Here is a 17,527-nt window from a genome sequence, read left to right as displayed (position 1 = left end):
TATCCTATACCAGATAACTGGAACGTTAAGCCCAGAACCATCGAAATTGTTTCCCCGCAGTCTGTGATATCGCACACTGCAGCACTTGGTAGCGTCTATCCATGATGGAAATACACACATCATACCGGCCATACCAGTTACCCAGTTGTCCTACCTCCCTGGCCAATCAAAGAAATATCCAGATGTTGGGAGAATGCTGTGATTTTGGAGACACAACGATCAAGTGTAGATATTCAAATATCAAATTTTACCCACTATATCAGCTATACCCTGCCTTGGCATTTGGGCGCTTTCCAACCAAGGTTAAAGCATGCACCGGCCCAGCCGAAACCGTTTACTAAGCCAGCAGCCGGTACCATAACTGGTAATATCTGAAGCTATATTCAGATCCCGACGTCTTCAGCGTTGTGGTATCAAACGCAGAAAAAGAACCACCCCGGGATGATGGACAACCGCATCTCTAGATCCACGATTTCCCCCCCACATCCAGGAACAGATCTCTCTATTCCAACTCGTTCAGGTGGGGAACCGTGCCTTAGTTCAAGTCGAATTGAAAAGAGGATATTGAAGATCGAATCACGCAAGTTGACAACTAACTACACTTTGAAACCTGGTTTGCAACTGGTTAGTTTGACGATAACTCCACCGTCCCAACAACCAGCGCGCAAAGAAAAGCAGCCCATCTACAAATGAGATTTTAAGAGGCACTGATGGGGGCGAATCTATCAGTATGTGCTTTAACCCCCTACCTGGGCTTCAATAGTCTCATCTATCATATATCGATAGATTGATATTCAAGGGGGATCCCATTGTCAAATTTCCCCGGACCCAGTACCATGGCTTGTCATTGCATGTTGATTTTCTGTGTTACATGGTACGACAGAAGATCTAAGACAAGTCAACACTCGAGGAGAATACTTCGTTGGTTGGCGATGCCTGGTGATGTCAAATATGTTACTTCCATTCCACAGAGACCTTCCATTTCCATCTGCATACACATGTACGCAAGTCTGGTTGGATAGATGTATGTGTGGCTTAAGGCAGAGCAGATCTTTGCGAAGTGCGGCTTTTTTAGTCCCAAGTAGGGGCGCTTGGGCTGTTTTTCGGTCAAGGAAAAACAGAAATCCAACTTTTAGTGGCTCACAATTGTTGCATCGGGGTTGTTTGACTACGAGTCAGGTCTGTCAGAGAGATTTAAGCTATGACATGGATTATTCTGAAGAGTTAAGCATGCAAAGTGCGTTAGTCCAAGTTTTAATTTGAGGGATGACTACGGAGTACTCCGTACGGCGACGCCAGTTCGAAATCGGTGGAAGATAATATTATTAATAGCTCTCTTCTACGCCATGAGACTGAGACAGGCAGGTAGGGGAGCTGCAAGTCATGTTGCGAAGAGAAATCGACGGAAGAAGCTTCAGATGTGTGTGGGAGCCTCCGATTGCGGCGTAGAGGTTCAATCAACATAATCAACAGAGGCTGGAGGAGCGCCTCCTTACTATTTATAAATGTGTCATCGCCGCGTTCATTCTAGCTGATAGACGCGACGTCAACGAACCCATCCACCTTGCCCTGCATTGCCCCAAGTAGTACCACCGTGGCGTGTCAGATGCATATCAAAATGGCCAAAAATGTTGTCTACTTTTGGACGTCTTTGAGAATGCAAGTTTCATCGTCATCCTGACCACCACCACCAACAACCGCAAATGCGGACGCGGACATCGATGTTCTCTGCAGCAAAATTTGGATGTATCACGACATATGCACCAATTGACCAAAAGCAACGCAGGCCGAGAACAGCCATGGTTGATAGGAGAAGCACTTCCACATACAGACGTGCCCTACAGCCGTCTACCGTGATATACGCAGCAGAGGTCGCGTTCTACCGTCCATCAGTCGTCAGAAAACGCGCTATCAGATATGATTAATATGATAGATTGAGATTACACTCCCCGTCCCTGCTAGGGCGCTGCTGCTCAACCCTTCTCGTACGAGACTAGGGCGATATACTATACATACATCCACCCACCCACCCATCTATACATACATATATATCTATATATATTATGCTGGACGGTGGAGGTGGCCGGATGCGACCGCATTTGTCAAGATCATCTCAGCAACGCGTGGGGAGAAACAACCCCGTCTAGCAGGCAGGCAAGAGAAGAAGATCCAACCTCGAGTCTAACGTAGAGGATTCCGTTTACCCTTTCGGGCCTAATAGCAGTTCGGACAGCCATCCGAGACGGCAGAGCAGCATGGAAGCCCGCACTAGGATGGAAATGGCAAGCAGAAGGGGATATTTGGCAAGGATTTCAAGCCTGGAAAAATCCTCCGTGCTATGGCCAGTTGATTAGGGCGAACGTTAACGGCCAGCACAGAGCGCAGGAAGAAGGAAGCATAGCAACGAAAGTTTGTATCGAGGGGACTGATCTTCCAGTGGGCATGCAACAGGGGATCAAGATTCTATCCACGATAGAAGTGGCAGGGCGTCTTTATCCTTGGTTGAAATCAGAGCCGGCCAATCGCTATTTTCAAAGCGTCCCAGGGGAACGGTCGACCACTCCTGTTCTCTTTGCCTAGCGAGTGAACCATCTTCAGGCTCTCTGGTTCTCCACGCCACGCTCGCTAAAAGATGTACCGGCTCGGTTCAACCTGAAGGCTGAAGGCTGTTCAAGGTGGTAGCGAGCATGAGGTTTGGAAGTATGAGGTTTGTGAAGACCTGGTATTCTTGAAGAACAGCAGTTCAGGTTTGTGGTGAATTGAAATACGAAACTCTGGACTCAGAAAATGCAGCCGCAGTCCCGACTCTGGGGAAAGGGGTTACATCTTACATGATGATTAAGGATTACGAGATGGGGGCTATTTGGCGAAGACGGCTGGGATATCGATTTCATACGGTGTGATGATGTCGTTGCCATACTGATCTAAGGATATCTCAGCCGTGTGTCCCTTTTGCGTGTCCGTTTCAGGAAGTACGTCTTCCCCTTCCCTCCAGTCCATAGATAGTGTCGACATGTCATTTTCAGGGCCCCTTTGATATACCGAGGCCAGCCACTACATAACTAGCCCGCGACGGACTATGATGCCGACCTATATTTGCCTACCGATCAGCCTACTTTATCTCTACTTCGATGGGCGGGAGGTGTGGTAGAATATGTATGTCAGTAAGTCGGCGCAGCGGATGAGCGCTGCAAGGGCACCACTGCAAGGAGAGAACCCGTTTCAAAGAAGCGCCACGGAGTTCAGCCCGATCAAAGGAGGGAGGAGGCAAGAGAGTATGGGATATGGGTGCACCATCCCGAGTTTTTCGCCAGGTCCTAAGTCTGGCTGGGGGCCGAGGACGAAGCCGGGCCTGTTGCTCACCACCATCCGGCCGCGTGGTGAGGAATCACTGAAGAGTTACCTAGTTACCTGGCTTGTCATCTGACAGACAATAGCACCGCCAGACCGGTTGGATTCTTGACGCTATATGCCATGGTGGCAGGAGAGTTGTCTGCTTCTCGTCCCCTAAATCCTGGATATGGTCCCAATGCTCGTGCCCGTCCTTTTTCCTGGGGCACAGGTTTCTGAACCTGTCATATTCCATCGCCTACGGAAGATCGGATCCCCCGGTTGACATTTGCCAATCGAAGCCAACAGTTATATGTTGGTGTCACGCTTTTGCAAACGATGTATAGGCCGTGCTAGGGCAGACGGAGCCTCCGTCGGTGGACGTTCGTCGACCAGTTCAAGCCCGTATCACTATACCTGCCAACTTCGGCCTCATCGCCGCCATCTTCTCTTCGCCAGCGTCGCCGTCGTGCCGCCGAACTACCCCTACAGGCCGTACGGAGCATAGAGAGTATATCGTAGACGGCGGCCGGCTCCACCGGCTTCACCATCCCTCTCCTCCGCTGCCCACTGACTCTAAAGCTTAGCGATCACTGCGCACTGTTGCTATCCACTTCACTAGCTAAGAAACAAACAACATCATGGACCACTTTCTCTTCTCTAGCGCCTGTCACTTGTGGGGGCTCGACGTCAAGCAGAAGCCAACAAACGGCGGACGACCAGACGCGAGAATATAGCGCATCCCAAGCAATGGTTTAGCCCTGGCAACATCCTCTGCGGCCACCTGGACGACTCCATCCGTTTAGGTTCAACAATTATATAATAATATTGTAATGCAGGGCAGGCTTGGGGTAGGGAAACTAGCGTCCAGGAGATGCCAGCCTTTTGCCTGCGCTCAGCCAGCTGGCCGGCGCTTTGGTGTTTGTCCATCGTTGACGCCGCAGCCATCTCTGCATGCATGGCAGCAGCAAATTCCACCGCTGCTGGGTTCCGCAGCTCAGGTCTCAGACCCCCCCGAAACAGAGCCGGCCGTTTTCATATCGCTCATCTCTCGCTCTGCACGCGCAATCTCCTTGCCGTCTCCTTAACGAAGGGCGAGATACAAACTTTCCCTCTGACGAAACGTAACATTTAGCAGTGGAATGAGCAAAAAAAACGAGAGAGAACCCAGAGGGAGAAATATATTAGCGGCAAACACTAATTGCAGCAAGCCAAGCTCGTTCTACCCTAGAAATATATGGTAGTTATATGGTACGGCCGAACTCGTTCTCCAGCACCATTTTTGCCTCGAACCCGCCACAACGGAAGCCAGTCAGGTCCTCAGCTCTGGTGTGATTGAGGAATTTTGCATCCTGGCTCAGATAGGTTTGTAGATGTACCCAGAGTACCCTCTCTTTTCTTTTTCCGGAGGGTGTTGGAACTCGTTAATCCCGTCTCCTACACCCCCCCTCCGCATGACATGGGAGCAACTTCAGCGGCAGTGAAGGGGGTTGCGCAGAGAAGCGATCGACTGGCGTACCGTTCTTGACCACCAGCAGGCCTAGTGGGTTATATGTGGCATGTATGTATGTCTCCTGTTGGGGTCCAGGAGGTCGCTATGCGGTACAGCGTCCCTATTACTTCCTGCATCTGTTGTACCAAAGGTCGAGGAAAGGCGTTGATCACCATGTCAGGATCGGCTTCAGGGTGCATCCTGGACGAGTCCGGTCTCTTTGCAAAAACAACCCCTAACTCCTATCGTGCGATTTGAGAATTCCGGACAGCAAGTTGGGAAAAAAACGTGTTGAGTTTGCACATTACTGGCCAGGTCAAAAATACATCAGGGTCGCCGTCGTCTCCCCAGGCTGGCATCCCTCGTCTTGTCAAGCTCCAACTCTCAGGCCAAAGATAGTGATGGAGCGATTGCGAAGGTTGAATCTAAGGCCCGTCGATGTGACTTCGGGGTATGGCTATAGCCTTTAGCTGGATGTATCCCGTTCGCCTGGCAAAGGGGGCACAAAGCGTACGAGATACACGAATAGTGGAGAGCCCGAAGAGGTATCCAGGTAGCCAGTACTTGGTCCGTTCTATACATGTACTTTCTACTGTATCTCCACATCTGTAGAACCAGACTAAGTCGACTAAGTTACAGCCCAGCGCCTGGCTGCTCCAGCCATGTCTATCAACCAGACATTGCCTATACACATTTTTTAAGGTCCTTTTATGCTTTGCAGATGATGAAAAAAATAAACCCCCAACCACTCCCTGACATGCATGTACCATTCGATCTTTAGCTCTTTTTACCTTTCCACTATACATACATACCCGCCGCGGCGGCTTTAATTATCGCCTTCGTCTTGACTCTGGCTGGCTTCTTATATTGACATGAGTGGAACCCCCCGTTCTCTCATAAAAGGTTTCCCTTTATATCATTCTTCCGCTTCCCCCTCTCAACTTGCATAGCTCCATCCTTCCAACGTCGAGGGTTCCAAGGCCAGCCCACTTCTCAATTCTCAGTCCAACGGCTATCTTCAATCGCTACCTCGCGACGATTGCTCTCCGTATCTCCACCCTTGCTCGCCGCACCCATTCTCTAGGACAAGCTGCTGTATAGTACTTTGAACAAAAGAGAAAGAGGAGGAAACAAAACAGCAGGCTCATAGGGGAAACCGAAACAACTGACAAGGACAAAACCGCGCTATTATCGGCATATTCTATCCCAGCTGGAGTTGAACTCTTCTTCCTGATATTCCTTCTTGTTCATCCTTAAAAAGAGGAAGCGGGAAGACCGTCAGAAATTGGGGAGCCCATTATCTGCTGTTTCCGTTGACCAGGTTAGTACAAAGATTTCTCTTATCCACCCAACAAAGAGCGATCCAGGAGGGGGAGATATGTTCTTCACTTCACACCCCTTATTTTGATACTCTCCACAAGGATCATGTTTCGTCAATTGTGTCTGTCTGCGTCCAGATGTAAAGAGAACAAGAGAAGAAGAAAATAATTTTTTTTAAAAAAAAAATAAGATGTGCTGACTAGATGGGGGTATGTTTTAGATTAGGAAAAACGGTCAGGTCAAGCTGGCCATCTGCATGTCTCTGATTCGCGCCAGAATTCAAAGATCTCAGAGAGAAATAGGATCTTTGCGAATCTAGTTAATTTTTTCACTGCCCCAAGCAGCCAAACGGGTGGTTGCAACAGTTCATCAAGCTGGGAGAAACAGCCAGGGCTCCACCCGCATCTGCTATATTATTTGCAGCGCTGGGAGGTTCCCTTTTTCATCCGCATCGCCTATTCTCCTCATTCTTTTCTCACTTCGCCCCTTCACTGCTGCCTCAATCACTCGCTGAATTGTGGCAAAGCGGGAAAATACCATCTGTCCTCAACTGAGAGAAGAGCCACGAACACAGTGAACCACCAGAAGAAGGAATTCTCCAGTCTATATTCACCTGATAGAGCTCCATTGCGGAAGAACCCACCAGTACTTTTCGTTTCTCCTCCGGATTCGGAATTTCTTTCACCAGTTGAAAGGTATCTCCTACCAGGTCATCGCATCGCTGTTTTCCTCTTCCTCCCCATAGTCACATTGGACACTCTTCTGCTCCCGGCTGTCTGTTCGTCACCTTCATTGTGGAGAACCCCCTTCCTTCCCCTGAAGCTCGATCATTCTTTTTATCCACCAGCAACCTGCAAGTCCTGGAAAAAAAGGCATGACCATAGATCTGCCCCTGGTTCTTGAACATCTCCAACAGCTCTGATCCATCAAATGAAACACCAATCAGGATAGCAAGGTTCCCCCCAGACACCATCAACGACGCAAAAGGAGGTAAAACAACCTGAGAGCAGCATATTTTTTCTCACTTACCACGGAGATTCCCTTCACCCCCTACTAGCCCCTCTTTCCCTCAGGTCTGCAAGCAATTTCATTCATAAGTTGCGAACAAACCCTTCTCTTTCCAAACCCCCCCATCTGAATTGTGGAACATATTTCCCTTTAAAACATTGAAGAGGAAAAAGAAAAGGTTATCTAGCTGCTATTGTTATCATGTTCAATCAGCAGCCTCCATCTCCTCCACCATCGAATGACGGCGACGTCAAACTCAGTCCTCAGGCACTATCACAGACTGCCTTTCAGCAACAGACATATCCTCATAGTGAACCACAACAACCACAACAGCAGCAGCAGCAACAGCAGCAGCAGTTCACATATATCCCAGCAAGTGGGCCATTTTCATACAACTGCTTGGAAGTAGGTACTTCAACGATGGATGGACCAATGGTAAGTGTAATATACCTAGCTTGGCTAGGGCCTGACATGATTTAGCTTGGAGCTCCAACTGACTTGAAACTTGAAATATCAGAATGGATATACATCCAACCCCATGTATCGCAGTCTGACTGGAGGTGATTACCCACAGGACATGTCACTTCCAATTTTGGTAAGCAAAAGAAACACATTAGACCAAATTATACATATCGAAATGTAACTGACCATTATCATATCACAGACATATCCTCGGGCTGGGCAACTTCCAGTAACAAGTGATGTTACCAATGAGACAGTAGAAAGCCTCAAGGCAGGCCTAGCTGTTCCAAAGCCAAATAGCGATGACAAAGTACGAATCATAAGACCCGCAAAGCTCAGACGGCGACCAAAGCCAGCAAAGGTTGACAAGGGGGATGGCCCAAAAGTTGATGCACCATTAAGTGAACTGACGAAGAATATGCCACATATTCCAATCCGTGACATGGAAGCTTGGGTGAATCGTTCTGCAGAGACTCGACTGAAAGAAGTGAAGATGAAGAATGGCAAGATTGCACGACCAATGAACTCATTCATGCTATATCGATCAGCATACGCAGAGCGAACAAAACAGTGGTGCGCGCAGAATAACCACCAAGTCGTCTCACGAGCCTCTGGACAGAGCTGGCCCCTTGAACCGCGTGAAATCCGAGATCGATATGAACGATACGCAACCATTGAGCGAGATAACCACCACAAAGCCCATCCGGATTACAAGTTCGCACCGAACAAGAATCAAAATACACCCAAGCAACAGAGTGGTGCCAAAAACCAGACCACCCCGACTAAGAGAAAGCGTTCTCACGAAGAAGAGCTCAGTGACTTTGAAGACCAAGGCCTTGATATCACCTCCTACCCCCGTCAAGCCAACCGACGACGAGCCTTCGGTCCCAGCAGTGACGTTAACCGCAGCCGAACTTCGACACCAGGCGATGACAGCACATATGAAAGCCGTCACCCCACTCCCATGGGTCACACACATGCTGACATGTACCAGAATGGAGATGCAAACCGCTCATCGTGGGAGATGATCAACCCTGGCAGACCTCACCCTGGTATCCTATCTCCACCACAACAGACACATTACTACCAGCCATCTATACACCAAAGCCTCCTAGGATCGAATATCGAGGACGTGACGTATAAGAAGATCGGAATTCCAGGAGGAGTGAACTATGAAGCCGCCGGACCAATGACTAGCATGCCAGGCAACCCTCATCCAGAGCTTCTTCAGCCACAGCCACTCTCCCATAATAGACTCGCCGTCTCCATGAGTGAAGTCCAAGTCGATCCCCAGTTGCTGGCCTTCGACCAGTCGCATACTCCACTCCCAGCGGATAACAACGGTGGCTTTGGAGGCCAAACCGACTTTTGGCAATTTCCTCCATCAAACAACAACTATGTCCATGGTTACATGTCTGGGCCTGAAACAGACCAATACCATCACGCCGCACTTCCGCCATCGTCAATGGCTGGGTTGATGACTGACCGCGAGATGTGGGGTGATACTCAAGGGTTACCTCCGCCAACATGCGAGGAGTTGAATGAATGGTTCAGCGGATCGACTGTAAACTGATCATGGTCGACTAACCACGGAATGATCAAACGAGACAAGAGTGTGTTGAATAGGCACCTACCACGCGATGTCCCTCGCCGCCCTTGTTCTCTCTTCAGAACTACCTTACCTTCTCCTCATGTCTTATTGAAGCCAGTTTTTTTTCCCCTTTTGCATTTCATCCTCTTTCTATTCCTTTGCTGTTGCAGTTTCCTAGTGACATTGACAGCTGCGGTTTATCAAATACACGGTTGCGGATGGCGGCGCACAGAGGAGTGATCGGAATGCCGGCGTTGTCCTCATGATATGATTTTCTCTTATTGGCTTCTCCATCAAAACCGATTTCTGTTAGTAGAGTCGAGAGTTGGAAAAAACCAAAAATGTTTTCTCTTTTATTTCATGCATAGGCATTTTTCTCTGATATCACAATGTTTCCATATTCACACTATCATCACCCTCTCCCTACCTATCACAATCTTACCTTCCAATGTGTTTTCCTCCTCTTTGCCTCATGTTCATGCTCATGCAGTAGGTGGCTTTCTCATCTCTTTTGGATAAATTCCTCCCTTCTCGAGAGGCTGTTTTTCTCTTGCATCATCATCGGGTTGGCGATAACGTTTCCAGATTTTTTTTTCATGCAGTAAATTAGTTTAGTTAGAAAATGCACTCACAGAGAGACTGAATTTGATTCACTTTCATAACTTCATTCCATTCCCCTTCACTCTCTACTCCGTAGACGTAAAACCAAGAGATTGAACATTATGGAAGTCATTGTAGAGTAAGGCTTGGCGCTTTCTTATCGATAAGCAGATCACGAGTTTCGCGTCGTGACCTTTGACTGTTTTTGCTCTCTCCAACTCGACATCTTCAACTCTCGATCGTTTGGAGTTTGGTCGATTACAGATGATATATACTGGCTCTTAAGATCTTTACGGTTGCTAGAGCGGCGCCTGCAGTGATGAGCTCGTAGCTAGAGTTGTATTTTGGCCGGTTGAATCTTCCCCGCCAAATCATTTTTAACCCACTATCGCATCGAAGATGTATGGCGATTTGGGAACCAAGCTGGTATGATGACTTCTTCTTATATACGGAGTAAAACATCCAGTTGTTATCAGTTATATATCCACAGTTCTAATTCGTCCAGGTCCAACATGCCAAACGCACGCAATCCCTCGCGTATCTCCCTCCCTACCAGAGGGAAATCGTTCAAGCAATGACACGTGAAGTCCGCGACCTGGACAGAGATGTGGCTCGTATCCTTGAACAGCTCGAACAAGCTCGCGTAACGGCTGAAGGAGGAGAAGGAGGTGTCCCTCAGTCATCGTTCAATCCCGCAGACGACCCAGCAACGGCATGTGCCCTCTTAGTCGACCATCTATCGATGCGACGCAACAAACGCTGCCTTCTCGCATATCACCGAATCCGGGCAGAGAAGATTGAGGAAATGTGCTGGAATGGGATTGACCCCCTAGAGCACCAACTACGACAGCGAGAAATCGAGAGCGAGAACAAGAACGATGAAGATAGCGGCGTGCCAAAGGGAGACAGGACCGCTCTCTCAAGTGGCTATTACAATAGCTCACTGACGCCGGTGGAAGAAGAGTATTTTCGACAGTACAATGATATGCTAATGGCGTATAAAGGCCATTGGACAGATATTGATTTGACGGGCAGCCTGGAGCCACCCAAGGAATTATACATTGATGTTCGAGTGCTAAAGGATGCTGGCGAGATCCAGACTGAATACGGGTAAGCATTCTTCACACCTGGCCTATGCGTTGCCATGTGGTTCTATCTTTTGATACACGGATTCAAAAGGCTAATGTTTTATTCACTTATTCTTTCTGGGGGGGGCAGGTCGATCAATTTGACAAAGAACAGCCAGTTCTTCGTAAGGCTAGGGGATGTAGAGCAGCTAATTACTCAGGGTTACCTTCAACGATTAAGTTAGAAATTGACCTTCGTCTCGAAAGATTTTCCATGTCTCGTGCAGCCATGTGGAAGAAACCATGTGGAAACAGAGTTAAAATGGCCTAGATGGCCACAGGACTTTGAAGATGTACCAAATACAAACCCAATGTCAAAAGGACATCGGCAACCTTACACTCGTTCCAGAACTGGACAGTCGAATTGTTCATAGTCCCCTTTCTTTCCCCCTTTGAATCCCCTTTTTAATTCCCTCTCTTGGTGTCTGATCCCCTTTCCCAGTCCCCTTTCAACCCTTCAGCATATCCAACCAGCTGCCCGCGCGAAAAGACAATCATAGCCATGGCTCCCGCGAAGTCAGGCCGCATCATCCTGTTCGCCTTCGCCACGTTATCCGAACCTTCCGTTAGCCTCGCGTTTGCCTTTGCGTTTGCCTTTACTAGAGATTAGTCCTCTTACGGCTGCACACCCACCTTCGCTCACCCTGCAGGTGGTTATTTCTATTTGCGCACTCAGGCCAATTATACGCCTTCAATCTGTCACCGCATAATTATCGCAATCGAGCTCGCTGGCTAACACCCCCGAGGAGTCACCCTCCGATCGCATCCGATGCAGAATTCACCACCCAGCGCGGATCATCAAAGAAACTACCTTTGGTGGGTGATACAAATTTCGATTTGCACTACAACCCAGAATAAGTACTCTATTGAATAAGCATTTCACGACCACTAGCAAGGCCATTTCTCTGCAGCATCCACGAGAGACTAAACAGGAAGTTGTACTAGACGGATATAGCGGCCTTTGTCTAATCCATGGGGCCAGTCACTCAATCAATCTCGATGCAAGGGAAGCCGATAATGCAAAATTTATGAGCCCCCAGAATCTCAAGAGACCGCCAGCCTATTACGTACCGGAGGCCGACCAGTTATTCACTATGGGGTCGGTTTTATATCAAGGCCATACTAACATCGTGCAACTCCTGCACGGATATAGGCGTGCCTAGATAGGGGCAACACCAGTCGAGTTATATCATTGAGTGGTTGCTTGCCCTGTCCACCTACAATATGGGGTGATCCAGATTAGAGAGCGCACGCAGCTGTTTCTCCTTGAAGAAACTGGAGTTGGGGAAAATCTTCATCGGGTTGGAGATAGAGAGGCGATCGAACCCGATATCTAGTTTCAGCATGTCCGTGGCCGACATTGCATGAAGTAGAAAGTTTCGGAGGAAACTCCCGACCGCATTTAGGAACCGGTCTTATACATATTTTTCTGGTTTGCTCTAGAACCGGGCAGTGTGGCATTTCTTGCAGTTTGAAGAATGCCTCAGGAACAACTATTACTTGTTTTGAAATTTATGTAAGATCTCTAGATTCTTAATAGATGCACCTAATAACTGTGACCAAGGTAAACTTCCGGTGGAGAATCTCTCTACACGCTGAGTTTCCACCCTTTCCTATATTATAATCTCCCCGTAAATAAAAACTACTGTACATTTCCGCATTCCCATAATTGCTCGCCTACCCCCAAGGGCCTCTGAATCGTTTAGAGGTATCAGCTCTAAAGTGGGCTGTCAACGTGGTATTCCCAGCCTTCTCAAGCTTGAGTTTAGCATGCGTCTCCTCTCGTCTTGACTGATCGATATGTTTGGCCCTGATGGCAAGCAACGATCGAACTTCAGGGTTTGAAAGATGAGCTAGAGCTCGCTGGTCTCCTCGGCTAAGTCGTGACAACTGGGTACATGATGTCGGTGAAGTATCATTATTTCGAGTTGTGCCAAATTCCGGCCTAGTTGTTGGTGCTGCCGATGGCAAGGTCGTAAATTCTACGCCTCGCTCCACTGGTTGGTGAGATTTTCTCGACACGGCTAGTTCGCTTGGACGAGCACGATGATTTAGAAGTTTGCCTGATGCTAATCGCAGCGATGTGTTAACTGCAGGCGCAGTTTTGTTTAACACTCGAGCGTTAGGCTCAAGAGACTTATAAAACTCGGTGATGTCTGAGGAGAGGTTGAATCGGCAGTGACCCTTGGCCGTCATATGGTGAAGAACGCCTTTGATAGTTCTCCGGCGCGTGGCACATAGGATACATTCGCGATATTCGTAAATGACCAGGTGCAGGTACCTGAGAAGCGTCTCAATATCAACGATCAAGTCGTCTTGATATGGTATCACGAAACTGTGCATTTTGGACATGTGCATAAGGTTGTCACCGAAAGTGGTATTTGTCTCGCAGCAAAATAAACATTGCTCGGGATTAAATTCCGGCGCTGCAGAACTGTCTATATCGCTTTCATCTGATTCATCTGATTCATTTGATGCAGCTTCGAAACTGGGACCTCTGCTCACATCCACCGCCCGTTTTGTGCTTGATGGCGGAGGTAATACAACGCTCCCGGGCTCTGCTATTCGCAGACGAAGATTGTATACACTTCAATATAAATATCAGCTCTCTTCCTTTCTGATGAAAGATTGACACTCACTGCCATTCACTCTTTGCGTGCTGTCGCCACGCATTCGAGCTGGTTAGCGGTAGATTGCATAACCTGCAAAAAGAAGGAAATTTATCATCCATTGCTAGTAGATGTTCGGCACAGGCTGCTCCGGTGTCGTGAATTTCGGCGGTATACGGGTACTTGGTCGTGTAGTAACTGGGTATATAAGCTTGAAAGCCTTTTGCTAGATGCTGGTAATCAACTTGAACCAAATGGATGTTAGTCAACTACTCAATAAACGTAAGGATGGGCTCGTGGTATATATATCTTCGTCTTGAAGCTCTACCGCGGCTTCTCGCCCTATCCACCCGCAATTATCTATTCTCATTGGCTTCGATGGATGAGCCGCTATGAATCATAATGAATCACTGAGCGTGGCCAAACACTAAATATGTTTAACTATAAATAACACCGGGGCGGCCCGAGAACTAGCGCTTATTTGACCAACGCCCGATCCACCAAGCTTTACAAAGATGTCTGCAGAAGTCTTCCCTAAATATATATTTGCATTCTCTACGGAGTATATAAGGTCTGTATAGAATCAAGAAAAGGCTATAGCTAAAGATTTACTATAAAAATATCTAAATATTGCGTGGGAATGGAGAGTTACCTTATAGATCTAATAAGTCCAGGGAAATACCAGACTGTACAAGGTAGACGATAGACGAAATACTACCTAGTTCCGATACAGATAGGCTTGTACTATGTGGCTTATTTAGCCAATCACTGTTTCTTTTTTTAGCCTAGGTCACTTCACGATTCATGAAGTAAAGGTTGGGTGACTCACGCCCTCTCAGTGCTCGGGAACTCTGAAGCCGCCCCCAAGACAAAAGTTCTTCGTCTCCTCATTGCCCAATTCAGGTATTAGGAAGTTTGCGATGATGGGGTCTGTTAAGCCGAGCTCACTGGAGATTCCAGACCAACCACACTCGAATCCAGCTCGTATTCGAATTATCCATATTGGAGCTGGAGCAAGCGGGATTTTAACAGCATACAAGGCCAAGAAGCTGCTGAGGAACTATGACCTGACTTGCTATGAGAAGTATGAGCATTCATAATATCTCGCTTTAAAGTCAAGATTGTGGGATCAAAAATTAAGTCAGAAGTTAGGAACGAGACCATCGGTGGAACCTGGCTGGAGAACAAATATCCCGGTATACAGCCGAACCTTTAATTCTTGATCCAAGAAGTCATTCTGTCACAGTTTTCTGACGGCAGTTTTCTCTTCTTCAGGATGTGCGTGCGACATACCTGCCCATGTCTATACATATCCGTTTGAAGGGAACCCCGATTGGGGTAGCTTTTACGCGCCATCAGATGAGATCGAAGGGTACCTCCGTCGGTTTTATGAAAAACACGAGCTCCAAGGCTTCTTCCGGTTCAATACCGAAGTCATCTCAGCAACCTGGGATGGAAATTTGGGACAGTGTGAGTGAAGAGTTCCAGTCATCACCCTATTCAGAGATTGACATGAAGTAGATATTGTGCAGCTGAGAGGTGAGGATGGCAAAACGACGGAAGATTGGTGCCATGCGTTGATTAATGGAAGTGGGGTTTCAAATAAGTGGAAGTGTAAGTAGATAACGTCGAAGAATAAAGTGGACGGGCTAGAAACTGAAGCGAGCGAACAGGGCCGGACATTCCAGGTCTCGATTCATTCAAGGGCCCCTTGATGCATACTGCGGCCTGGAAAAAGGACGTGGAGGTACAAGGGAAGCGCATTGCAGTTATTGGGGGCGGTTCAAGTTCAGTGCAAGTTGTACCTGAGATGCAAAAGGGTAAGCCAATATGCATCATACTTGCTGAGAACTTAGCACCGCTAATCCGCTCATAAGTGGCGTCCCAGCTTTACGTTTGCATGAGAAGTCCCCTTTGGGTTTGCCCACCGTCCGCAAGTGATATTCTAGAACGCTCAAAGGTTGAACAAGCGACTAGCAGTCAAGAGCAGAGCGATGTCCAGGGTACTGCCGAAAATCCACACCGAAAGAATGCAGCCAACCAATATATTTATTCTCCTAAAGAAAAGGAGACGTTTGCAAAAGACAATCAGGCGGAGCTACTCAAATACAGACGCGCTCTTGAAAAGGCAGAAGTATCCGAGTTTGCCTTCTTTCTCAGTGGCTCAGAGATAAACAAGGAGGCGAAGAAGGAGTGGGCTGAGAGAATGGACTCTCGAATGGGTCCTGGACACGAGGAGCTGAAGAAGATGATTATCCCAACCAGCTCTCTATACGGGGTGAATGGACTGTCAATCCGCGACTGGTGGAATCCGGTAATATGAATACCCAGGTGCCTTGATAATTTTGCATGCAGGCATGACTGATACCTAATGTCTTACCAGTTACCAAAGCCATACCTTGCAACAACAACTCCACATTTCCCCAACTACTTCCATATTAACGGTCCACGAGGAAACTGGGCTCTGGGCTGTGCGATGCCATCCATCGGGGCACAAATAGAGTATGCAATGAAATGCATTGCCAAGATGTCCGATGACCAGGTCAAAGCGATGGAGGTTCGCGAGGATGTAACGCAGCAGCTCAACGATTATTTCGATGCCTGGCACAGCGGATCGGTGTGGGGAGAAAAATGTAAGAGTTGGTATAAAAACAACACTACCGATGGCCCGGTAATGCTCTGGGCAGGATCATTGGTCCATATGCTCAAGACACTGCAGACGCCACGCTTTGAACACTACAGGTTTGAGTATCGAAATAGTAACATGTGGACGTTCCTCAAGAACGGGCGTACGGCAGCCGAAGTAGAAGGACGGTGGGACGATGCGGTGGCATACTTGCGTAACGAGGACGTCCCATATCATATTGACTAGAATTCCACGTTGAACAGTCGTTGATGGCGTCATTGGTTTGCTGTCAGTTCAGTCTCAAATAAATACGAAGAGGCTCTAAAAGCTTACTTAGTCAGCTCTCTATCAACGTCGTACCATGTTTGTTTTGAGAATTGACAATTAGTTTATTATCAATATAATCAGATATTGGGAGTCTTGGTCTTGTAGCCAGTGAAAGGCCGTCTCGGGATATCAAAGACCGAACTAGATCTTTGCACCACCATATCTTAGATACGGACGCATGGTGTTCCTGCATCCGCATATTCTACCCCATTGACGTCCACAGTCTTCCCTCACTAAAGATATCACTAATATCGTCGCTATACCAGCCTTGAAACGGAGTCGTTTTCATATCTCGAAGGTCTGGCGTCCATGGTTGGACCTAAAGGTAATATCAGTGGCATCGACGACTCATCTCAGCTGGATACATACAACAGTACCTCGAACCTGCGTTCCTAAGCCATCGAACTCCTGCCACGACTTCAATCAAGCTGATACAGCTATGACTTCTCATCTTTGCATATCAAGATGGCCATGTCAAAATGTTCAAGTTGTTCAAGTTGAAGGACGTCAGATAAACACGTGACTAAATGAGGCTCGTGTAGCTTAGTCATCCCCCAAACAATGCCAAGAAACCTAGATAAGGAAAGTCTTGGCGTATCAACTTCAACTTCAACTTCAACTTCGCGTTTTAACGGAGAAAGGGTTGGATATTGACAGTTCCAAAGCTGTAGACGCCCGTTCGACTTTAGAGGACATGGTCAGATATCGTTATCACCTCCCACGACCGAAGGCGACCCTTTGAGAAGGTCGAAGATCGTATCGCCAGCGCCTAGCTAGAGTTCTCGACTAGCGCAGTGTCAAAGCCCATGCATCTGCCGTGTGGTCGCCACAATCCAGGATTATCCGAGCTATCTTATCGCCAGGGACAGGTTGATATTGACAAGTATGTGAGACAGGACAGGCCTCAAGGGATGGTCGATGAGGTTCCCCTTCCTCGCATCGCATCAGATCTGCCTTACTCAAGAGTTGACGTGCCCTTAAGTTGTTTGCCTACTGAGCGCTCCAAGCGGCGGGTCAAAAAAGATACTTCGATTT

The 17,527-nt window shown here is 47.8% G+C and overlaps 3 protein-coding genes across 3 annotated transcripts; all 3 read left to right on the top strand.

Moving 5' to 3' along the window:
- Window positions 1-7,688: 7,688 nt before the first annotated feature.
- Window positions 7,689-9,185, top strand: GIQ15_05586 (HMG box protein; the record flags this gene model as incomplete). Its single annotated transcript, XM_033553003.1, has 2 exons — window positions 7,689-7,745; window positions 7,815-9,185. 2 exons carry the CDS (start codon window positions 7,689-7,691, stop codon window positions 9,183-9,185), a joined length of 1,428 nt encoding a protein of 475 aa, XP_033404147.1.
- A 1,017-nt stretch (window positions 9,186-10,202) lies between these two features.
- On the top strand, window positions 10,203-10,917 carry GIQ15_05585 (DNA replication complex GINS protein PSF1; the record flags this gene model as incomplete). The annotated part of the gene is made up of 2 exons (XM_033553002.1): window positions 10,203-10,229; window positions 10,309-10,917. The coding sequence occupies 2 exons, from the start codon at window positions 10,203-10,205 to the stop codon at window positions 10,915-10,917; spliced, it is 636 nt and encodes a 211-aa protein (XP_033404146.1).
- A 3,542-nt stretch (window positions 10,918-14,459) lies between these two features.
- Window positions 14,460-16,411, top strand: GIQ15_05584 (cyclohexanone monooxygenase; the record flags this gene model as incomplete). The annotated part of the gene is made up of 7 exons (XM_033553001.1): window positions 14,460-14,623; window positions 14,692-14,735; window positions 14,800-15,009; window positions 15,061-15,153; window positions 15,213-15,359; window positions 15,417-15,853; window positions 15,923-16,411. The coding sequence occupies 7 exons, from the start codon at window positions 14,460-14,462 to the stop codon at window positions 16,409-16,411; spliced, it is 1,584 nt and encodes a 527-aa protein (XP_033404145.1).
- Between the last annotated feature and the right edge of the window lie 1,116 nt (window positions 16,412-17,527).

The sequence above is a fragment of the Arthroderma uncinatum genome (genome assembly GCF_011692745.1).
Source record: "Arthroderma uncinatum strain CBS 119779 chromosome Unknown scaffold4, whole genome shotgun sequence".
Taxonomy (NCBI): Eukaryota; Fungi; Ascomycota; class Eurotiomycetes; order Onygenales; family Arthrodermataceae; genus Arthroderma; species Arthroderma uncinatum.
Note: the sequence above shows the minus strand (reverse complement) of the source record. Positions and strands in the feature narration are given on the sequence as shown.